Below are 24498 nucleotides of genomic sequence, written 5' to 3' on the forward strand. Positions count from 1 at the left end.
GGTCACCTTCGGAACTTCGGAAAACTACAGAACCGAGTTCCTAAGGTTCGAGGTAGCAAGCTTCGACTGCGGATACAATGCTATCATCGGCAGGCCGGGATTAGCGAAATTCATGGCCATTCCACACTATATATACATGATATTAAAGATGCCGGGACCACAAGGGATCATCACCGTGCGTGCTGACTTCCAAGGCGCCGCAGAATGCTTCCGAGTGGCCATTCAGGCGGCCCTCACCACCAAACAACCGACGACTTCTTCTGCGCAGGTGAACTCAAAGCCTGAGGAGGACCTCGCAGTACCTGCAAACGAAGCTCAAGCCGTGACCTTTATGCGGCCCACTGAGGAAACGAAACAAATCAACCTCGGGTTCGCTGATGAACGCAAAGCCGCCATCATCAGCTCCAGCTTGGATGACAAATAGGAAGGCGCGCTCGTCCAGTTTTTGCAAGATAACCGAGACGTATTCGCATGGCAACCTGCGGATATGCCGGGAGTCCCGAGAGAACTGGCCGAGCACAAACTGAAGGTCTATCCCCAGGCGAGGCCGATCCGACAAAAGTTGCGTCGTTTCACGCCCGACAAGAGAGAAGCCATCTATGCCGAGCTAGCTCGCTTAGTCGCAGCAGGGTTCATTAGAGAAGTACTGCATCCTGAGTGGTTAGTAAATCCTGGGTGTGACAGAAGTGGGATCAGAGCCAATGTTGACTATAGGACGAAACCTAGATAGAACTGGACAACCCTTACCTACTTACCTTTGGTACTCTGATTCTTTTCTAAACTTTTCTTAATCTTTTCTCATCTATTGCTGCTTTACTCTGATTATTCTTACATTTTCACTTCTAAAGACAAAAGTGGATTTCACACTTTGAAATCATGTACCTGACGTGACCTTTAGGAATAGGAGACCTAATCTTAGGAACAAAAACAAAACTCTTTTTGTAGGTACCTAAACACTTGAATGTTTGTTCTTATGATATCTGTTTGATTTGGTTCTTTGATTGAGTGTGATGAGTTATGGAGTAATGTCATAATTCCATCTGCATATACATATAGGCATAAAAAATATAATTAGACAAGCTAGATATCTCCCATTAAAATATATCTAGTACCACATATCTATCTTATCTTAGCAAGTTCTGTCTTATCTTTGGAGATTCATCTTATAAGCATAGTTATCCCGACATAGACACAAAACAACAGATCAAAGCTCTACCTAAGATCTTCCAGATTATGACCAGCTACTAGGCTATCTACTCTGCCTACCAAATTCTTCCCCTTGCAAAACTATCTTACCATATTTTTCTAACAAAGATGGTTAATACCAGGAGGGGAGGAGGTGTTAATCTACCCGCACGAATTCGCCGAACAAGGGTTGTAGCTAATCCAGAACCAGAAATGAATCCTCCTCTGAATCCCCCGCCTGTTGATGACATGGCTGTTGCTCAAATGCGACCACTACAACAAAAGGCCAACACGATGACAGAAATGCAAGCACAGATCTATCAGGAACGACATGAAATGAGGCAGTAACGCCAAGAAATGCGTCAGGAACTGCAGGAACGACAACAACTACCACCTCCACCACCACCAGCTTTGCCTAGGGATAAGCCCTGGGAGCTTATGAGTCATAAGCCACTGACATTCTCTAACTCCTCGGATCCACTACAAGCTGATGACTGGTTGAAGTCCGTAGACAAGATTCTCAATATAGCTCAGTGCACTGACAAGGAGAAAGTGCTATATGCATCAGGTCGCCTCACCGGCCCCGCTGCGGATTGGTGGGATGCATATTGCACCGCACACGCTGGTGCTCACACCATTACCTAGGTAGAATTCTCCACTCACTACAGGAATTACCATATTCCTGCTGGTTTTATGAAGATTAAGAAGAAGAAATTCCTATCCATCAAACAGGGAGGGATGTCAGTAAGCGAATACAGAGACAAATTGGAGCTATTTCTAGAGGGTTTGATCGGGCCACTACAATACCAACTGATGTCGCACATATTGGTGTCCTTCCAGAGACCGTTAGACAAGGCTATCGCTCTAGAGCACAAGAGAGTTGAGCTAGGAGAGAAGAGAAGGGCTACTAACCAAGGACATGCTGGAAGTAGTTCCCGTCCCTGTTATACTACACCTCAAGGCACACCAGCTCGTGGCAGTTTCGGGCAGCAAATTCAATAGACCCAATCTGCTCCTACCCAAGTAAGCACTCTAGCGGGACCTGTTGTTCCTAATGCATCCACAAACAGGTCATGCGTCAAATATGGACAGGTCGGTCACTATGCCAACTACCATCCCAACAGGGCTGCTTACACCACATCAGCTCCGATGAAGCAAGATTAGGCCTCAGGAGGCAAGAGTCAGGCCTTATCCGGCAATCGAGGATAAGTCAACCACGTGGAAGCAGAAGCTAAACCTGAAGAACCCGAAAACCTGGAAGAGGTGCCGGTTGAGGGCGAAGAAGCCAGTGAAGAGGGGAATGAGCAACAAGATTAGAGTATATATATTGTAAGACCTAAATAATACCTTTGGTAGTAGCTAGTATTTACTATTTTAGGAATAATAATAAGGTCTATTTGAACCTATGTTTTAAATAACAAGTTATGCATCATTCTTGCTTGTGCATATTTTTTGAGACAAGATTGGGATACATCCTTTTTCTTACTAATCTCGAGGACAAGAATTCTTTTAATGGGGTAGGATTTATAAAGCCCAAAATCTGTTGATGCATTTCCTTCCTTGGAAAATTGATTACCATTCCTTGATACCCTTTTATGAAAAGGATTTTTTTACGATGCTTAGCCTTGCTTTAGAGAAACAAAATGTTTTGTTTTAAAGCAAAAGGTGATGCTTCACACTGGATGAGGATTTTTACAAAGAAAAGACTTATGATGGTGAATCCATCATGGCCATGATGGGTTCAACATCTGAAAAGAGTACCTCTGTCAGGTACCAAACTTTGGGGTTTTAAATAATAAAGACAAGACCAGGCGGTTGGCTTGCACGAGAAGGGAGTCTCATTGTAGTGTCTCCGTCTGAGTCGCTTAAGGACCGGGCTAATGTAGGCTTGATGATCGAGGACCTTTTAACTAGCCACATGCCTCATCATGGGTAAGCTTTACCTTAGTTAGACCAATACCAGAAAGGCCACCACACAATGGGAGTGGAGAGATGGCGAGAGTAGCGTGTACCCTCCGTGGCAAGAGGCTGGACGGTGGAGTATATGTGCTCTCGGTTGGCGTGAACCCATTTTGGTCTTGTGAAACTCGGGTGCGAGTTGACATATGCAAGGCTTAAGTGCTACATATGTTGTGTGGTTGGAGATCCCCAGCTGGGTATTAAACGATTTTGGATCATCGTTACTTCTCGGACATGAAGACTTGGTCACTGCCCTACACGTAGCAACAAGTGAACTGAAGGAATGATAAAAGACGGCTAGTATAGGCCAAGTGTTTGATCTAGAATAGAAATAAATCTAGATGCAGGTAACTACTTAACCTGATAAATAAAAATGAATTTTAAGGATCCACTCATAGTAAGCTTTTCTGCAAAAAAGGAGTCTTTGAATCTTGATAAGCTTTACCTTGATTCCTAAAGGCCAGCATATCCTTGAGAGTCTTTTTCCTTTGATGGGTAAGACTTGCGAAAGTACACCCTGTACTCAGGGTTTTCGAACCCATGTTGTTGTAGGTGATGAAACGGCCGAGTTCTGCTCTTTCTGTTCCAAGATGGTTCCCATGCAGGAGGATGAAAACTAAGTTTTATTTGGGGAAGGTGTTTTGCCTTCCAGTGATGTAATAATAAGTTTACGCACTCAAGTACCCGGATATGTAATAACGCACTTTTTCTATATTTTATGAATGCAAATTATGTTATTGTAATCCTTTTCACTTACTCCGATGACGTGTAATGTTTGTGTGATGGGTTAAGCGATCTTGGGCGATGTGATGGAGATACAGATAACTGAACTTGCCGAGTCATTATGCACACCTGCCTGACTGTTTGAGGTCCTTAGGACAAGGACATATGTCGGTGGGCCTAATACCTTGGGAGGTTCCGTGACAGCTGGTATTGGAGCGAAGCCCGTCTCTTCGAACATTACTAAAAGATTTTAAAATACTTACCTTGGAATATTCCTTCATTATTATCTTGATCCTTTCTTGTAGTAACTTATCTTTTAAAGTCGGGGGATAGAGTGCCAAATAATAGGCTAGGCGTAGGAGGTTTGGGGTCAACGAAAGGTTGATTCCATAATCGTAGGTCATGCATGCATCATGTTTAAACCATACTAAGTAATCTTTCCCTTTTATAGAGCTATGGCACGTACCAAGACTACCCAGCGGAAGGCGACCAGACCTCAAGGCGTGCCTCGACACTAGTTGGCTCCTCGACATGAGGGGAGCAGTAGCAGAAGTAATGATCCCATAGGGGATCTGGAGGTCAGAGTCGAAAGACTAACGACGAAACTGCGCCATGGAAGCAGGGAGCGTGCGTGTGATAGCCGTCGTTGCTGAGATGTCAACAGACGTTGACCGTTTGCAGCGGGAGATTGTGGAGCGATACATGGCTATAGACTAGGCTGTAAATTCATGATCTATAGCCTGGGATTGCGAGGCAAATGCCCAAGCCCGGGTGGAGGAGCTAAGTGTAGCCCTGGAAAATTTGCAAGCATACAATAACACTCTGTATGAGAAAGTGCACGTGGTGTATGACTAGTTGCATCCGTACGTGCCACCAGAGGTTGCGGCAATGGGAGCTGGAACATCAGGAGCAGCTGGTGTTGGTCACTTGTTCTCAGATGCTATAATCCTGTTCTTGTAAAGAATTCTAACCTATTTTAATACCTTGGGACCTCAAACAGTCGGCCAACCAATAATGCAAATGAAACCCTGAAAAACATGGAAAACCACCCACCGTCTAGGTTAATGTTGAATACATTGCAGGGGTCCCTGGCATTTACAAAAGTGACCCTTAACTTATTTAGAATTGTGGCCGCAACCCTTATCACGGTTAATTGGTAAGAATTAATTCAAAAATGATATTTAATATAGAAATAATTCTAGAAACTTGTTTAATTCCTAAGTAATTCACTTTAACTCCTTTTTTATCCATTCAAGTTGCATTAGATTCATATTAATATTGTTTATCATCTAGTAACCTTATATTGTTATGAAAAATAGGTTAGAATTATACACTTAATTTGCATCCTGAGTAGTTAGCAAATCATGTTCTTGTACTCAAAAAGAATAAAGTGGATTGGCGCATGTGCGTCGACTATATAGATCTCAATAAACATTGTCCGAAGGATCCCTTCGGACTTCCTATAATAGATCAGGTGGTAGATTCAACCGTCGGATGTTCTATACTGTCATTCTTGGATTGCTACTCAGGATACCATCAAATCAGCTTGGCAAAAGAAGACGAGGAAAAAACAGCATTCATTACCCCATTTGGAGCTTTCTGCTATACCTCCATGCCGTTCGGCCTCAAGAACGCTGGAGCGACTTACCAGAGAGCCATTCAAATATGCTTAGCCGATCACTAGGGCAAGCGGGTAGAAGCCTATGTTGATGATGTGGTGATCAAGACAGAAAACTCATAAAATTTCATTGAAGACTTGCAACTGGTCTTCAACGGTCTGAGGCGATATCGGTGGAAGCTCAATCCAGAAAAATGTGTCTTTGGAGTGCCAGTAGGGAAGTTGCTCGGATTCATTGTCAGCCACCGAGGGATTGAAGCTAACCCGGAAACGATCGAGGCTATCATGAGGATGGAAGCACCACGGTCACAAAAGAAAGTGCAAAGACTTACTGGATGCATGGCAGCTTTAAGCAGGTTCATATCAAGGTTAGAGGAAAAAGGCCTACCATTCTACAAATTGCTCAAGAAGGTGGATAAGTTCCAGTGGACCTCAGAAGCTCAGGAAGCTCTTGATGCACTGAAGAAGTTCCTGACCATGCCGCCAGTGCTGAAGCCGCCACGCCGATCCACGCCGAACCAGCCGGCAGAAGATCTGTTGTTGTACATCTCTTGCACGACTCACGTGGTGAGCACCGCGTTGGTAGTCGGGCGAGCAGAGAAAGGACACGTGTATCCAGTACAACATCCTGTTTACTTCATCAGCGAAGTTCTGGGATCGTCTAAGAATAAGTATCCTCAAGTTCAAAAAAGGTTGTATACGGTACTTCTAACTGCACGCAAGCTCCGTCACTACTTCGACGACCACAAAGTCACAATAGTCACAGGGTTTCCAATAGGGGATATTCTCCACAACAAAGAAGCCATTGGAAGAATAGCCAAGTGGGCCTGCGAACTGGGAGCTCACGACATCGAGTTTCGGCCTCGTACTGCAATAAAAACTCAAGCACTAGTTGACTTCGTATCTGAATGGACCGAGCAACAAGTACCAGACAACCCGGAGACTGCAGAAGTATGGCGGATGTATTTCGATGGCTCGCTAAAGCTGCAGGGGGCAGGTGCAGGGATCCTCTTCATTGCACCTGGAGGTGAGCAACTCAAATACGTTCTTCAGTTGTTATTCTCAGCATCCAATAATGCAGCAGAATATGAAGCTTTGGTCCACGGATTGAACATTGCCATATCACTGGGCATTAAGAGGTTGATGGTATACGGAGATTCACTGGTGGTCATAAGTTAGATAAATAAAGAATGAGATTACTCGAATGACTATGGGCAAGTACTGCACGGCCGTCCGAAAACTGGAAGACAAATTTGAAGGGCTGGAATTTCATCATGTGGAAAGAGATCGCAATGCGGCGGCAGACGTGTTGTCAAAACTAGGATCCAGTCGGACCCAGGTTCCACCGAGAGTTTTCGTCCAAGAGGTGCCATGCCCAAGCATTTCCTCAGATCAGGCTGGAGAGTGCAATGTTTTGAGCCAACCAGAGTCAGACTCTAATGACTGGAGGGAGCCCATCCTGAGATATATAAAGAATGAAGAGGAACTGGATGACAAAGCTGCAGCAGAACGCATCGCAAGGCAGTCAGCCCACTACACCCTCATTGGGGATGCACTGTACAAAAGGGGCACAACAGGAGCCCTCATGAAGTGCATTCTTTCAGCTACTGGGAAGCAACTGTTAGATGAGATCCACGCTGGACAGTGTAGGATACACGTAGCATCCAGGACCCTGGTTGGGAAGGTCTTCAGGTCTAGTTTCTACTGGCCGACAGCAAAGAGTGATGCAGCTGAGTTAGTCCAGAGGTGTGAAGCTTGCCAGTTCTTATCAAAGCAGCAGCATTTACCAGCATAGCAACTGCAGACCATACCCGTGACATGGCCATTTGTGTGCTGGGGATTGGACATGATTGGACCCTTCAAGAAAGCTCAGGGAGGATACACTCATGTGTTGGTCGCCATTGACAAATTCACCAAATCGATAGAATACAAACCCATTACTTCTCTAACTTCAGCCAAGGCAGTGGAGTTCATACAAGATAAAATATTCAGGTTTGGGATACCAAATAGCATCATAACCGACTTGGGATCCAATTTCACTAGCTCTAAATTCTTTGATTTCTACGAACAACGAAGCATCCAGATTAAATATGCATCAGTAGCACATCTAAGGGCTAACAGTCAAGTAGAAAGGGCTAATGGAATGATACTGGAAGCACTGAGGAAGAAAGTCTTTGACAAGAATGAAAAGTTTGCAGGAAAATGGATCAGAGAGTTATCGTATGTGGTTTGGAGCTTAAGAACTCAACCTAGTTGAGCTCTGCATGGAAATACTCCTTTCTTCATGGTCTATGGTTCGGAGGCAGTGCTACCTGCTGATCTCAGGTTTGGGGCACCAAGGTTGGTCTTTGAAAGCATAGCTGGAGCAGAGGCTACCAGATTAGAGGACGTTGACATATTGGAGGAAGAGCGATTGAATACAGTGATTGAGTCAGCTAGATACCAGCAAACCCTGAGGCGCTATCATGACAAGGCCATACGACATCGATCCTTTGTAGTGGGAGACTTGGTCCTTCGCTGAATTCTAACGGGGAAGGACGGCACAAATTGTCACCACTATGGGAAGGGCCATTTGTAGTAGCAGAGGTCACTCGGCCAGGATCATATAGGCTTACTCAAATGGATGGCACGGAAATAGGGAATTCATGGAATATAGAACATCTCAGGAAATTTTACCCTTAGCAAGACTTCAAAAGCTATCGGGGGAGCATTGTATTCTGTAATTGGTAAATACCTCATCAATAAAAGATTTCGCTCTCAAGGACACTCGAACTGTTTATTATCAATCAGCACGCTTACTCGACTTAGAGTGACCACTATACCCTACTAACGGAGCAATCGGCTTAAATCGGTAGTGACTTAAGACGGTGCAACATGCTCACGCTTACTCGACTTAGGGTGACCACTATACCCTACTAACGGAGCAATCGGCTTAAGTCGGCAGTGACTTAAGACGGTGCAACATGCTCACGCTTACTTGACTTAGGGTGACCACTATACCCTACTAACGGAGCAATCGGCTTAAGTAGGCAGTGACTTAAGACAGTGCAACATGCTCACGCTTACTCGACTTAGGGTGACCACTATGCCCTACTAACGGTGCAATTGGCTTAAGTCGGCAGTACCTTAAGACGGTGCAACATGCTCACGCTTACTCGACTTAGGATGACCACTATACCCTACTAACGGAGCATCGGCTTAAGTCGGCGATGACTTAAGATGGTGCAACATGCTCATGCTTACTCGACTTAGTGTAACGTGCTCGTGTTTACTCATAGTTGGGCGATTTCTATGCCTTACTAACCGATCAATTAGCATAAATTAGAAAAAAATTCCAAAACCAGCGCACTGCACTTACTTCTACGATCATTCATAACAACTGTTGAATTCTAACAACAGAAACCAAATGTTATGGTTTTTCAGCTGACTATCTTAACACAGCGAGACATCTCTACTTGGTAATGTCTTTCGCAGGAGCTATCGAGGAAGAAGGGCGACTCGAAGCATCAGGCGCAGCCTTAACGTCCGCCACAATGTCATCAGGAACAACTACACCAGGCCTTCTCATCAAGATTCGTCCCGCGCGAATGGCTATATCCATAGCCTTGTCTCGATGGGTCTTCAAAACAGCGCAGTTGTCCTCGGCAACCTTGGCAGCCAGTCAAGCGGCTTCTAGCTCCTGGGTGACTGATCTCTTGGAGGCACGCAGATCCTTAATGACAGAGTCCTTGCTTGACACCAGCTGCCTGAGCCGCAAGATCTCATCCTGGGATACTTGCAGTTCATGGCGATGATGATCCAGATCGGCCATGGTGAAGCGGTGGCTCCTCTCCAAGATGGTTAGAGAATTACTGGCGTCACGATATAACCTATCCAGATTGTCGCGGGAAGCTGCAAGTGCTCGCTTCTCTTCCTGCAGACAAGAATCAACCCTCAAATATCCAGAAATCAGTAAAAGCACAGCAGATCCAATTAAGTAAGCCTACCTCGTTAACCGTCCTTTCAGAGTCAAGCTGAGCATTAAGAGAGGAATTCAAGGAATTCGCGTCGTCTAAAGAAGCAGAAACCCAGGCCAGGTCGATCTGACCTTGGGAATATCTCTCCTCAAGCTCAGAATACTGCCGGGTGGAGTCAGTTTGATGTTGAAGATACCTCTCCTCAAGCTCAGAATACCGTCGAGTTTAGTCGGTTTGATATTATAGATGTTTCTCCTCGAGCTTAGAGTATCTCCGGGTCATATCATACAAAAAGCAGCCGAAGAAAGATACCTAGTCAAAATGCAAATTAATCAATCAGCCAAGAAAAAAGCAAAGGTACCAACCAGCATTTGACGCTTTCAAATCATCTATCTGTCTCTGAAGCAGCAATGGATTCCACTGCGTTAGAGACAACTCTTTCTGGAACAGCAGCGCCATGTGATCTTAGTTGAGCAGACATCCCATCAACCAAAGCATGTTATCAAAAACAAGTGAGTACGAAGAAAGTATTTTACCAGGAGGAACGATAGAATGAAAAAAGTTGATTTACCTGAATATTAGAAAACAACGAAGGCAATCCCAAGTCAGGAGAAGTTGTGTTATGACTCGATGAAGGAAGATCAACTGGGACAATCTGAAAAGCATTGTCGGGGGTTGATTCAGCTCCTCCAGCAGATATCGGAATCCTGTCATCCGGTACCCTGACCTCTAAGGCGACTCCCTCACTTGAAGTTGAAGAAGTATGCATCACTATCAGTCCATCAGAATGTGGTGGAGACGACCCGGCGTGGACATCCATGGAGGTATGGCAAGGAGAACACGCTCGAACATCCTCGGGGGCTGGGTCACAGCTCGCACCACCCATCGGAGCCAGATCGCTACCGGCAACACCCTCGGGGGCTGGGTTATAGCCGGCGTTACCCACCTAAGCCGGATCATTACCGGCAACACCCTCGAGGGCTGGGCAAACGCCAACATCACCAATGAGGACTGGATTTTCTGCAACAGCCACCTCTAAGGCTGAAGGATCTTCAGTCACCTCCATGGGAGTCGGGCAATCTTGACCAACCTCTTGACACTGAAGATCGCCCTCCAAGGTCGATGATGCGCGGGATGCTACCCGGGATACCTCTAATCCCACACCTGGAATGTCAGAACAAACACCCATCATATCACCATCAGTCGGCTCTGACAGCATATCCTCAGGAATGGCATCCTCAAGGGTCTGATCAAAATCTGTTATAGATAAATCTTGAAGGCTAACAAGAGCAGACAGGGCTGGAGAGGGAATATCACTATCTCCTCTACTACATCTATAGAGTCGGCTATTCTTGCGAATTAACGGAACTTCTTCTTCTTCATCGTCCTTATCAAAAATGCGGACAAAAGATGGGGCAGGATCACACCCATTGGGTTCAGCTTCAGCAGGGTCACACCCATTGGGTTCAGCTTCAGTAGGGTCACATCCATTGGGGTCAACTTCAGCAGGCACACCACCAGTAGGATCAACTCCAGTAAAGACCTCTGCCGGTACTTCTTCAGCAACAGGAGCAGTAGGGCCAGCACCCTGGTCCAAGCATGACAATCGTCGAAGCCGTCTCCTTTTCTTCTTCTTTTCTTCAGCAGGCGCAGCTGGACGACTGACCTGGTGACGATGATTTGGGCGAGTACCCTCAGGCTTTTGGGCGTTCGTCGGTTTGTCAAGCTTTGATATAACGGTAACAGCCATTGTTTCAGTAGGGCCCCAGTCAGATGATTCTCCAGCCAACATGTCAAGCATAGCACTCATTTCTGCATCATCTGGACTCATTGGCATCTCAAAATGAACTTGCCTCTCATCATTAGGAAGATCACAAAGAGAAGCAACCAAGACCTCAATATCTTTGGGAGAGGGTCGTACTCTAAGACCCAGCCCACTATCACCAGTAGGAGGATTAGACACAAAATTGAAAAAGGACTTAGGAGGTGGCAGATTCTAAGCAGAGTAGGCAACAGGAGCACCAATATTTGACACTTTGCCTCTCAAGATCATGTCTAGCCGGCTCACCAAATCCTTAGCAGGAATTCTCCTATTGGTGACCTGAGTGGAGCCAGTAACACCACTGTACAAGTAAGTCGGGTATGCTCTGTCCTTCAGGGACTGGATGTTCTTAAAAACAAAATCAGCAACCACAACTTCGGCGGTCAGACCTCTTTCCTTCAGCAGACAGACTTCAGCAAGCAGAACCTTAGCCTCTGTTACTTCCAGGGCAGTGGGAGACTCAATCCAACTTGGATTGCGCACATCTGGTTGTCTTCCCGACCGGGGGGAACAGAATTGCCGTGATTTTCCACAATAAACCACTCAAGACGCCACCCCTTAATGCTGTCCTTAAGCGGAATATCAAGATATTTCGTTTTCCTTCCGTGCCGCATCTCTAGACTCGCACCACCCACAAGTTGGTGCTGACCCCCGGCCATCCCAGGTCGACAATGGTACAGATACTTCCATAAACCAAAGTGGGGAAGAACTCTGAGGTAGGCCTCGCACACGTGAACAAAGACAGAGATTTGCAGAATGGAATTGGGATTCAGATGAGTTAGGTTCAGATTGTAAAAGTCAAGAAGGCAGTGGAAGAAGGGAGAAATGGAAGAGCAAGGCCACGGACAAGAAATGGAACATAAACAACGGACTCGTGGGTATCCTCTATTGGGACAGTAACCCCATGGCAAATCCGCCAAGAACAAAGCTCTTTAGAAGGAAGAATTCCAACGTCAACAAGGTGAAGGAGATGCGATTCCGAGACAACAGACATGTGGTTCCCTGCGAAAGGCAACTGGCTATTGGGATCGATGGGAGGAATGACCACTGCGGCAGAATTTTGGTTCTTCCGCTTGGGCGCCATCGCAATCTCGTTAGCGGATTGAAGGGAAGAGAATATAGAGGGAAGAAGAGTAATATTCGGAGGCAGAAAGGTGAAGTTAGGGCTCAGAACGCAGAGGCGTGTGGCGACGTGATATAAATGGGGTTTTCCCGGGTCAGACATCGTTTCTAAAAAAAGTGCCAAGTCATCACTCGAAAAAAGCAAGACGTCCTCGCATAACTCGGCAGCTACCTCTAAAGCACCGATGTGGCTCAGCCTAACTCGGTCGTTACCTCTAAAGCGCCGACGTGGCCCAATATAACTCGGTCGTTACTTCTAAAACGCTCACATGGTCCAGAGCAGCTCGGCAGTTACCTCTAAAAAATGCCGGCAATGCAAAACTCAGTCGTTTTTTCCATGTAAACGCTAGCAGAACAAAATGTGACTCAACAATTACCAGTCATTACTCGGGTGTTACCTCTAAGAACAATGGCAACGCTGGGAATGAATACAAGCTGTAGATTGGCTATAAAAGAGCGATGGAAAAACAAAGATGAGATACTCAGAACAAGTCAAAATTTTCTTCAATATATTGATAAGGGAAGTCCTTCCACAAATTCAAAGACCAACTCATTATGAGCTGGCCTTTCTTCCCTTTTTTGCTACATTACATTACTACACTACCACACTACTTACACTACTCTATACTACTAACTACTACTACATTATTCCACTATTACTAATACTACTTCTACTACTACTTATCTATACTAATATTTAAGCGAGCGGCGCTTTGCCGTTGACCCTGCCGCTGCCGCCGTCGTCATTGCATGTGCCACCGTCGCCCTTGCCGCTGCTGTCGTCGCCCTTGCGACCGTCGCCATCGCCCTTTTCGCCGTCGTCGCCCTCGTCATCGCCGTCACCACCGCTCCCCTCCTTGGACGAGTCGGAGGAATCCTCCTTGTCCGAGGAGACCTCGGACTCATCCGAGCCCTCGAGCCCGGAGCGCTCGATGGCCCGGATGTACGTCCACACCTCGGCGGCGATCCCCTCGGACTCGGAGGAGAACTCCTCCTCCGAGTACTCGAAGTCACCGAAGTCATCGGAGGGGGGGACTCGGCTCGCGCTTCCGCTTGTCGCCGGAGTGGTGCGATGAACTTCCGCCTTTCTTGCTCTTGCCCATGGTGGAGTAGAAGAGAAGAGAATAAGCAACAAATGGCCGAGAGATGTGTGAAGACACCAGTGAAGCAAACACTCTATTTATAGGGGCGGGAGGCAACCGCTCATCTCCTACCACGGTCACTGAACAGTCGCAAAAATTCAATATGCAGTTCAAATCGTCTGGAAACAAGTCAGGCGACAGACGTCGTTTCACGTAACACGACACCCATTGGGACTGAAGACAACTGCTTGGATGATATGATTACACCCCGCGGTCACGTCAAGTTACTACTCAGGGGCAGTTTGCTAAATGCTCAGCGCACCAAGTCGTCCCTTGGCTACACCCATTGGGGGGACGTCTAGGAATTTTCAATAGATTTTCCAAGCAGTCGCATCCATATAGTATACACAATGAATGTATCAAGACAGAAGGAAGATATCGATAGAGATCGGAGGAAAGCCAAAAATAGCTGCTGAAGTACAAGTCTAATCAACAGAAGCATTGAAGCGCGAAGCAAAATGAAGACCAGCCAAAGAGCCATCTACCAGACGTCCAATCTGTTGCCGATCAAATAAATTTCAAACCTAACAGGACATTGGTAGCCCACATTGCTGATCTCAAAGGCAAAACCATATGTTGATCTCTAAAACATAAAGCTGATGATATAATGCTGAATTCTAAGGCATTCGACGAAGATAAAATAATGATTTCTAAAAGCATGGGATGAAGACCTTTGAGTGGATTATTTCCAGTAATCCACTCAAAGCTGGGGGGCTACACCCATTGGGTGCACCTCCGGTGCACCCAATGAATCATCAATCCCAGAAGACAGAATGCTAATCTCTAAGGCATGAATTGATGATGAAATGCCGATTTCCAAAGCATAAGACAAAGATGAACCAATGACTTCTAAAAGGCAGGAAATGAAGACCTTTGAGTAGATTATTTTCAGTAATCCACTCAAAGCTCGGGGGTGCTGATCTCTAAAGCATAAGCTGACCGATCAAAGCTCAGAAGCAACGACTAAACAAGCGTGATGTCAAAGCATCCACGTTTTAAAACCAAAAATGCAAGCTGGACCAAGAATCTTTGGGCCGATTATTTCAAAATCAACTCAAAGATTGGGGGCTTGTGGGGGACAGATATCCCCCGGGTCCACTAGAAGGCTAGAAGACCTCGTGAAAGGCTTTGGGCCCATTGTTTCGCAAGGCCATCCCTTTGTGGGCCTGGGGAGGAATGTCTGGCAGAGTAGATCGACGCAAGATTGGATCAACTCAAGCCCAGGCAGCCAATGAATTTAAGCATTATCCACAGCAGTGATCCAATTCTCCCGCGCTGCGCCCTCAGGCATCGGAACTGAATGATGATAAGTTGGCAGAATTATAGGAAGATAGGCTCAGTTGGTTCACTATTACTTAGGCACACGTTGTTATCATATCCGCATGTAACGCCACACGGTCGAGTATATAAGGCCTAGGGGCACCCCCTCAAACGAGAACTCACTCATTAGCTGTCTACTCAACTCTCTAGTATCCCTCATACTAGAGAACTCTTCTATAACCCACCACATAAAAGATCCACACCAAGAAGTAGGGTGTTATGCCTCTCTAAGCGGCCTGAACCTGTATAAAATTGTCCACTGTCTCTCGTGCATCTAGCACGAACCATCGAGCTACAGTCGGTAACACCGTCTTACTCCAAAAAAGCACCTCGAGGGGCAACCTCGGGTGCGCGGTCGGACCCAAAACACTGACAGCGGAGGACGAAGCTGATTCTTAAATAACAAAAGACACTATAGAAGGGACCAGACTTCAGTCCATAGAACACATCAATAAGTATCAGGCCGAAACAATAAAATGGCGTGATAGGAAAGTTTGATTGAAAAATATAAAGCCAGGTCATTTGGTGCTTTGGAGAGTAGCCAACCCAGATAAAGTGGGCAAGTTACAGCTGAAATGGGAAGGTCCTTTTCTGGTAGCATCTTTGTCAAGACCCTGTTCTTACAGATTGAACGATATGGACGGCAACGACATACCCAGATCTTGGAATGCGGATGAGCTTCGGCGGTATTATGTGTAATTGATGTAATCTTTTCTATTGTTCCTATGGCACCCTTTTCCTTTCATGAGGGGAGAAAGGTTTTTAATGAGGCCATAGTTTGTAATTTTCATTCTTATTTAGCCCCATGCAATACAAGGGCCAAAATTTCCCAAAGATGTAACATGTAATATCAGAACTTGCACCATCGAGTGCAAAAGAGAACAAGGAAAAGCTCAAAAGACGTCCCTAAGGGGATGCAGAGCTGTAATCACTCCGAGGCTGACGAAGCTGCAAAAGTCGTTCCTAAACGAGCACAGCGTAAGTTCCGAAGCTGCAAAAGTCGTTCCTAAGGGAGCGCAGCGTAAGTTCCGAAGCTCAAAAGTCGTTCCTACGGGAATGCAGAGCCAAATACCACCGAAATAAAAGGTGAAGAAGCTCCAAAGTCGTTCCTAAGGGGATACAGAGCTTAAATGTCACTGAAATATAAGGTGAAGAAGCTCCAAAGTCATTTCTAAGGGGATGCAGAGCTTAAATGCCACCGAAATAGATGGTGAAGAAGCTCCAAAGTCGTTCCTAAGGGAATGCATAGCTTAAAGACTCCAAAGTCATTCCTAAGGGGATGCAGAGTCTGGGTGTGGTTTCGTGTGCGTTTGCGACATTCATTTGCATATTACATTACATCATTCATTGCATTCATACAGACATTCATTTAGAAATTCGTAGGGTCATCAGCATCATGACATAAAGCACGAATAGAAATACTCCAGCTTCAACGATAAAGTGCTTCGATAAACACGAAGAAGCTTCGTTCCAAACATACAGCCATTTTATGTAAAAAATGCTTCGATGTGTACAAAAAGAAGGAAAGGTGTTTTTCGCCTTTGACTCAAAAGATACGAATTTCGTCCATAGCAAAGCAATTAGTACATGGATGAAAAGGTAAAAATGTATTACAAGGTATGGACAGATATACATAGTACTGAGTTTAATTCTCGATTACAATTTTTTGCAAAGATAATGCAAATATTTCCTAAGCTCTATACAGGAAGGCTTAAAGGGAAGCTTCATCTCAGCAACCTTCGGAATGTGCTTTGGACTATCAACCTTCAGCACCACCATCCTGCAGACAAATGATGGTATAAGGTAAAAGTGATAATAAAAATCAAGGCAGACAACAGGTAAAAGTCTCTTACTGATTTAAGAAGATTTCGAGCTTCGTCTCCGGCCAACTCTCATCCGCCTTTAGCCCAAATTTGAGTGATGAATATATTTCCGATACTTTGGGCTTCACTAGGAATATCAATCAAATCTGACGGCGATAGGCAGAAGGTTGGCCTATTTACTGTCTTCGCATGCGTGCATCCGGCCTTCAAGAATGCAGTAGTTGTGCCGCGAGAAGCTAGCAAAGCACAGAAGTCACCATGCCCAGCTATCACTTCATCGAGTGCATCAACTTCATTTTCAATATGTTTGAAGGTATTTGATATGTCTTCAGACGAAGGGGCAATATCTTCAGAACTGACCCCAACCGAGCTGAAGACCCCCTTTAACCGTTGCACGCAGCGGTTGCCAAATTCCAAGCATGAATTCCGAAGGTCCTTCAAAGATTTTTGCAGCTTTGTATTTTTATCAGCTTCGGCTTCATATTTTGCTTGCAGTTCTTTCTTCTCTTGTTCGAAGCTCTCTGATTTTTCTTTTAAGGTTGTTTGACTTTGGAGAAGCTCCTTGCTTAATCTAGCATTTTCAGCTTGAATCTCTGCAAGCGAACCCTCTGTTGCTTGAAGCAGGAAGTCCTTCTTCTCTAGAGAAGCTTCGTAATCCTAAAATTTACTCTCCAAGCCCTCGATTATGATTTCATTTTTCTTGTCCTCGAGGTCTTGGTGCATCCTCAATGCTTTACTTAGCAGCATACTCTATGGAAATAAGCTGACAACAGAAAATTTTGAATCATCACAAAGATAACAGAAATCTAGGCAAAAAGAATCTTACCTTGAAATTGGAGTAAAACAGACTACCGACGATATGTTGCCGTCGGTAGCCGCTTATATTAACCTCAAGCTTCGGGAAACCGACACTCTTCGATAGAGTGGCGATTATTTTTGCCCCAGCGCGATCGCGAATACATCCTAAGGCTCCTTCGTCAATTCAACCAAAGAGCATAGCTCCTGGCTGGTAGCCACAGGATATCCCATTTTCCTGCAGCTCCTTCTTCTCAGCCTCGGACAATTCTTGACCCACCAGGTTCCAAAGGTCAAAGTCCCTTTCTTCTGAAGCAGCATCAGCAATCTTTTTTCCTTTGTTAGGCACTGCGGCCAAGACCTTCTCTGCAGCCACAGCTGTCTCTTATGCAGCCATATCTGAAAGAAGTTTATCAATTCCTGACAGTGTACTTTCAAGATTGGCAGCTTCGGCAGCAGCTGCAGCTTCGGTAGAGGTTTCAGCTTCGGCAGTGGCCTCGGCACTTGCAATAGGTGCTATTCTAGACGCTAAGGCCAGCGGTGGTGTCCGTTCAATGGCTTGCATAACATTAACGATTCTTCGCTTTTTCTGGCCCTTAGTCTTCTCCTTTTACGGCTGAGGGTAGATCCTTCTTCTATAAAAGTTTCGCCAGTTCCCGTCCCAGAGGACTTAGCAGCTTGATGGGTAAGGATTCAGTCATTACCTTTAGAATTTCTGCTATGTCAGCAGCTTCAGGTGTTGAAGGAGTCTCTTCTGTTGCCTCAGTTATCTTCGGCTCCGGATCTTCAGCCTTCCTCTTCTTTGAAACTGCCGCCTTCGGATCCAGAGTGGATTTTGTCTTCTTAGAAATTTTCTCATCTTCCTTAACCATTCTGGCAGCTTGCCTGCTCAGAATGCTGACAATCACTACAAGAAACTGATAAATGTTCGTGGGTTTTGTTAAGAACGTGGGTACCGACGTTCTTACATTAGTTAAGTTCATGAGTTTTTTTAAGAACGTGGGTACCCACGTTCTTAAATTAAGTTCGTGGGCCCTAGCCAAAACCGTCGAACTTAACCTGTTAGAAACGTGGGTACCCACGTTCTTAGATTAAGTTCGTGGGCCAACTCGACACCGTCGAACTTAACCCAAAATACCAAATCCCTATCCCACGCCGCGGGTCTCTCTCTCACCAGCTCTCAGCCCACCCACCGCCAGCCCGATAAGCGCACTGCCTGTTCAGCGTGCCGCCGCCGCCAGATCAGCGCGCCACCGCCAGCCCACCGCGCCGCCGCCAGCCCGCCCACCGCGCTCTCCTCTTTCGACATCACCACCTCGACTCTCGTTGTATAGCAGGAGGGCCACCCGCTCGGTCACCGCACCCGGATGGGGCACACCGCCGCCGCTGCGGCCGCGGCCGCCGAACCCGCTCTCGGACTCACCAAGCCCAACGCCGTCGAGCCGCCTCAGGTCTGTCATCTGTGTAACCTCGCGTGCGTTCCTGCCTCTGGATTAGGCTTCCATCCAGCACTACTTCGAATTGTTCGTGGATTCGATTGCTTTGTTAGTGTGCCTACAACCCGTCTCCAACAAAACCTGCTGATACTCTCGTGTGTTGACTTGATCGTGGCTTACGTTCGCTGCGCTAAAACAAGCGCTAGATCGAGATTAGAATTAGCGTTTTCCCTTCTCCAAAACCGCACGTCTTTGTCTAAGATTTATCGGTTTGATCCGTGGGAAGTTAGTCGCTTCTATCCTCCTGAAGTGACAGAGCTTCAACCTGTGCTCTCTGTCGTTCTTCCAGGTCACCTTTTTTGCGAAAGACATCAAATTCTCTGAGTGGAAGGGCGATATTCTCGCTGTCACCGTCACGGAGAAGGATCTGTCCAAAGACGCTTACTCCAAATTTGAGAATGCCGTCTTGAAGAAGCTGGACGGCCAGCTCGGCGGCCTCCTGTCGGAGGCTGCGGTGGAGGAAGATTTCACTGGTAAGACGGGGCAGTCGGTGGTCCTCCGCCTCGCGGGGCAGGGCTTCAAGAGGGTGGGCCTGATCGGTCTTGGTCAGAGCGCCCCGTCCACCGCCGCCGCTAGCCGAGGCCTCCGAGAGTCTGTCGCGTCTGTTGCCAAGGCCGCTCAAGCTAGCAGCGCTGCAATCGTTCTTGCCTCCCCCAGTGGGATCCAGGAAGAGTTCAAGCTAGCAGCGCTGTAGAGCAGCAGTTGCTTCTGGTACTCGATTCTCCTGCACACGCTCCTTTTTCTTCTCTGATGTCATGGTTATGGAGTGCAGTGGATGGATGCTGAAATTTCTGCCGGTCTGAATCACAGGAACCGTGCTGGGGTTGTATGAGGACAACAGATACAAGTCTGAATCGAAAAAGGTGCACCTGAAACAGGTTGATATTATTGGACTAGGTTCTGGTGCGGAGGTGGATCAGAAAATTAAGTATGCTAATGATCTTTCGTCGGGTGTGATATTCGGAAGAGAGCTTGTGAACTCTCCTGCAAATGTCCTTACCCCTGGTTAGTAGATCTTTCACCAAACTTTTATTGTTCTTCATAGATTTGTTGCCAGTATACTTATCGCAGTCATCCTTTGTTCTTTCAGCTGTGCTTGCGGAGGAGGCGTCAAAGATCGCTTCTACTTTCAGTGATGTGTTCACTGCCACAGTACTGGATGTAGAGAAATGCAAAGAACTAAAGATGGGTTCCTACTTGGGAGTTGCTGCAGCTTCTGCTAACCCTCCTCACTTCATCCATTTGTGCTACAAACCCACTGATGGGAACATCAAGAGAAAGCTGGCTATTGTTGGGAAGGGTTTAACTTTTGACAGGTTTGTAGTACTTGCCACATATTTAGTGGGTTTATAAAAGTTAGAAGTAGACAAGTAGATGGAACCGTTTGTTATTTTTCTTATGCTTGATTTGCCAATGAATCCAGTGGTGGCTACAACATTAAGACCGGGCCAGGCTGCAGCATCGAGCTGATGAAATTTGACATGGGAGGCTCTGCAGCTGTATTTGGTGCAGCTAAAGCTTTGGGACAAATAAAGCCTCCTGGAGTAGAGGTACTTCATTTTTCACAGCCGCCTAGCTGTATAGATGTAGAGGTTTTAACCAAATTAGTTTATCTGTTAATTCTATGTTTTTCCCTTCTCACAGGTTCACTTTATAGTCGCTGCCTGTGAAAATATGATCAGTGGCACAGACATGAGAACTGGTGACATTGTAACTGCTTCCAATGGGAAGACAATTGAGGTATGTTTTTTTCAACTTGTTATAAATGACCAGAACGTGCATGATTCATGAATCTTTGTTCTAAGGGATCTGCTCGTTCAGAATGTAGTCTTCAAAGGTAATGGACATGATCCTATACGAAAATTGGAGTAACAGCGGCTCAAATTTGGACTGTTAGGTGGCTGAATTCTGAATTTTCAGATTTGGAATAGCGTCTAAGTCTGAATTTTAGTGATTGTGACTAAATTTGGGGCTTCCTAGTGCATAATCCATAAGGTTTTGAACTATGGTTTCTATAAAGGAATTGAAGACCATAAGTTGGGGTACAAATGTCTTTAAGGGTGATGGATATGATCCTACACAAAAAGTGTAGAAAAAGTTGACTGAAAATGGACTGTTGAGTTGTTGGTGACTGAAATCAGTTCAGTTAACAAAAACTGTAATTCAGTAAATGGTGCCAAGTTTGGAGATCATTTGTGATCAATCCAAGTGGTTTTAGACTAAAGTTTCCATAGCAACGTTGGAACCCATAGTACAGAGAACAAGTTTTATAAAGAGGGTTGGACTTGGTTCCACATAAACCTTGGAGTAAAATGCTCCCAAACTTGCCCTGTCAGATTAGGTGTATGGTGTCTGTTTCAGAAACTGCCCCTGGATTCAGTGTTTTGAGAGTAGTTTTGGAGTACCATAACATTGAACTCATGCACTTTTGGCCTTGGAATACTATAGCAACCTTGGAGATCTATATTTGGAGAACATTTTCTCTTCAGAAGGTGGGGTTTGGTAGTGTACAAAAATAGGAATAAATCTGCCCTAAATGCTCTCTGTCAAGTTAGTTTGGTGCTGAACCATGTTCAGTTTATTGAGGCAGTGAATTTGGGTTAACCTTGGAGTAGGGTAACTCTTGATCAGCCTCGACTTGAGCAGTAGCAGTAGCATTTGTTGGATTAGTAGGACTTTCAGTTTCTGCATGGACATCAGCAGCTACCAAAGTGCTAGAATCAACTGGCTTAAAGAAACGATGAAGTGTTGTTCTTGGTCTCTTTTGACTCTTCGTATCTTTATTGAACTGAAATTGAAAGCTAAAATAAGATGAGGAGCAATATTATCAGATTTGAGATTTTGGGTAGAAATAGCAATACTGACCTACCATAACCGAAGTGCCGAGCAGGAGCAGGCGAGCAGACTGCACTACTGCAGACCAGCAGACAACAATCAGCCGTCAGCCCGTCACCAGCCGAGGCGCCAAGCAGCCCGAGCTGAAGGCTGAAGCAGTGAGCTGAAGGCTGAAGCAGTGAGAAATAGCATGCTGTTTTATTCAGTTGTTGTGGCACATTTTGAGCTGAGCTCAGGCTTATGTTTCTTCTTTTAAAAGCTTTAGTTTGAATGCTCATAGGTTGCTCTAGACTACATTGGAAAACATGGCGCAACAGTTGGTGTCACTCGAGAAAAGAGAATTAAGTATGTCAAGCAAAGAGTTGACATAACATCACTATGTTTGTGTTGTTTCACTCATGCTTACATTTTTTCTATTTCAGATATGCAAAAGAAATACTTCAAAAGGAAATGTTACGTGTTGGGGAATTATGTGAAACTAAGAAGGCATACTATTTTGGGTATGTGCTCCTTGTCAAGCCTCGTGGACTTGTGGCTGGCATCTTCAAATATTAAGTTTCTGTTGAAAGTAGTGAGGTTCATTTGTTTTGCAGGTATATTATTCACCGCCTACTGATGTGTGCTCTTAGTCGAAGAGCTGAGGATGACCGAGATCATTATGGAAACAAAAGACTAGATCTTGCTGGTCCACTGCTTGGAGGGCTGTTTAGAATGGTTTGCCTAAATATACCAGAATATTAAATGCTCTTAATTCTTTTTTTCTGGATTAATAGCCTGATTTTGTTTTCTTCTGCAACTATAGCTTTTCAGGAAGTTAACAAGGGATGTGAGATCTTACATGCAAAAGGTTTTTTTCTGTCTAAACTGTTAAGTTCTAATTTTCTGGCCCATTTGATCGTTCTGGTTATTAACTCTTCCCTTTCCTTGATCCTAGTGTGTAGATAATGGAAAGGAAGTTAATTTTCAATTTGCTATCAAAGCAAAAACTGTTACCAGTGGCTTGAAGTACTCACTTGCTACTGGAAACTGGGGACAGGCTAACCAAGCTGGAACCAGAGCAGGGGTTTCTCAGGTGCCTATTTTTTTCTTCGCTTCTATTCTCATTTTTTAAGGCACTACATCTGACTTACGTGACTAGATCATGATGTGATAAAACTTTGTGTACCGTATTGTTCTCTAAAAGCCATGGTCTGTTTGAGTAACACTCTAAATTAATGTATAATATTGTTTTATGTTAAGTTTTATTCCTTTCAAGTTGATATATGTGTATTGTTTCTTCTGTTATGATGGTATGAAGACTGAATGTTTCAGTAGTGACTCCATCAGTAATTTGTTTTCTTTTAAATGGCAGTCAAATAAGAAGTTACAAGGTTTAAGGGAAGAATTGAATGCGATTGTCCCATACTTGGAGGAGATGAGAAAGAAGAAAGTTGAAAGATGGGACCAATTTGTTGATGTCATAGAGCAAATTAAGAAGGTTGCATCTGAAATCAGGCCTGCAGATATTGTACCCTTTAGAATTCCTGTGGATCAGTCTGATCTGTCTTTAAGAAAGCTGGAGGAGCTAACGAAAGAGCTGCAATCCCTTCAGAAGGAGAAGGTTAGCATCACTTGTTCAAATCCTCTTTATCTGTCTAATGAATATTACTCCCCATGTCTATTATTTTCCTTCAATACTCATACAAGTCTATAAATCTTATTGTCTGTGCCTGTTTTTAACAGAGTGATCGGCTGAAGCAAGTCATGGAACATCTTAACACTTTGCATTCGTTATGCGAGGTGCTTGGTGTAGACTTCAAACAAACAGTAAATGAGGTGCACCCTAGCCTGGGTGAGGCTGATGGATCAAAGAACCTAAGCAACTGTACAATTGAAAGCCTTGCATCAGCTGCAAGCAGACTGTGTGAATTGAAAGTCCAGAGGATGCAAAAGGTTAGCACTCTTTGTATCACTTAAGAAATTTCAATGATTCAGCGCAGTCAACCGTCAATCTTTTTGATTATTCAGTGCATTCACTAGTGTCAAATTTGATTCTTCAGCACAGGCAACCCTCAACAGTTTTCAATTATTTAGTGTCTTTAACATTGTTAATATGAAATTCTGAATGTCACAACTTCAAGATTTGGCCTCTAGCATGCTTGAACTTTGGAATCTCATGGATACACCACTTGAAGAACATCAGATGTTCCAGAATGTAACGTGCAATATTGCTGCTTCTGAACATGAAATAACTGAGCCTAACACCCTCTCTATTGACTTCCTCAGCTACGTGAGTTCATTGTTCTTCAGATATTGCTCATGCCACTGTTGCTATGTTTTTCTATGTTTAAGCTTGGAATGTTCTGAGATTGTATATTGATCTAAAATATAGGTGGAATCTGAAGTTTTAAGACTCGAGCAACTTAAAGTGAGCAAGATGAAAGACCTTGTTCTAAAAAAGAAGACAGAACTGGAAGAGCATAGGAGACGTGCTCATTTGATTAGCGAGGAAGGCTATGCAGCTGAATTTAGCGATGAGGTTATTGAGGCAGGTAAAGATCATATCCTGGAATGTAAACTTGTGTCCATTAAAATGTATTGCAGACCTGAAGATAATGGGAACATGAGAACGATCTTATCTACCTTCGCTTCCTACAGGAGTTGTTGATCCTGCGCTGGTGCTGGAACAAATTGAGGCTCACATTGCCACAGTGAAAGAGGAA

At 45.0% G+C, this 24498-nt stretch overlaps 2 protein-coding genes, 1 long non-coding RNA gene and 1 pseudogene across 3 annotated transcripts; all 4 read left to right on the plus strand.

Annotated features, from left to right (window-relative positions):
- The first annotated feature begins 18813 nt into the window (after window positions 1–18813).
- LOC103644914 (leucine aminopeptidase 2, chloroplastic-like) lies at window positions 18814–20833 on the plus strand (annotated as a pseudogene).
- A 664-nt stretch (window positions 20834–21497) lies between these two features.
- On the plus strand, window positions 21498–22931 carry LOC103644915 (DNA-directed RNA polymerase II subunit RPB2-like). Its single transcript, XM_008668062.2, has 7 exons — window positions 21498–21511; window positions 21852–21954; window positions 22077–22141; window positions 22219–22296; window positions 22390–22510; window positions 22599–22643; window positions 22731–22931. The coding sequence occupies exons 1-7, from the start codon at window positions 21498–21500 to the stop codon at window positions 22905–22907; spliced, it is 603 nt and encodes a 200-aa protein (XP_008666284.1). The 3' UTR covers window positions 22908–22931.
- Window positions 22932–23153: 222 nt separating this feature from the next.
- Window positions 23154–23767, plus strand: LOC103638715 (65-kDa microtubule-associated protein 9). Its single transcript, XM_035964085.1, has 2 exons — window positions 23154–23396; window positions 23519–23767. Exons 1-2 carry the CDS (start codon window positions 23211–23213, stop codon window positions 23750–23752), a joined length of 420 nt encoding a protein of 139 aa, XP_035819978.1. The 5' UTR covers window positions 23154–23210; the 3' UTR covers window positions 23753–23767.
- A 147-nt stretch (window positions 23768–23914) lies between these two features.
- Window positions 23915–24227, plus strand: LOC118476048 (uncharacterized). Its single transcript, XR_004855321.1, has 2 exons — window positions 23915–24065; window positions 24168–24227. It is a non-coding gene; the product is annotated as an uncharacterized lncRNA (long non-coding RNA).
- The last annotated feature ends 271 nt before the right edge of the window (window positions 24228–24498 follow it).

The sequence above is a fragment of the Zea mays genome, chromosome 1 (genome assembly GCF_902167145.1).
Source record: "Zea mays cultivar B73 chromosome 1, Zm-B73-REFERENCE-NAM-5.0, whole genome shotgun sequence".
NCBI classification, from domain to species: domain Eukaryota; kingdom Viridiplantae; phylum Streptophyta; class Magnoliopsida; order Poales; family Poaceae; genus Zea; species Zea mays.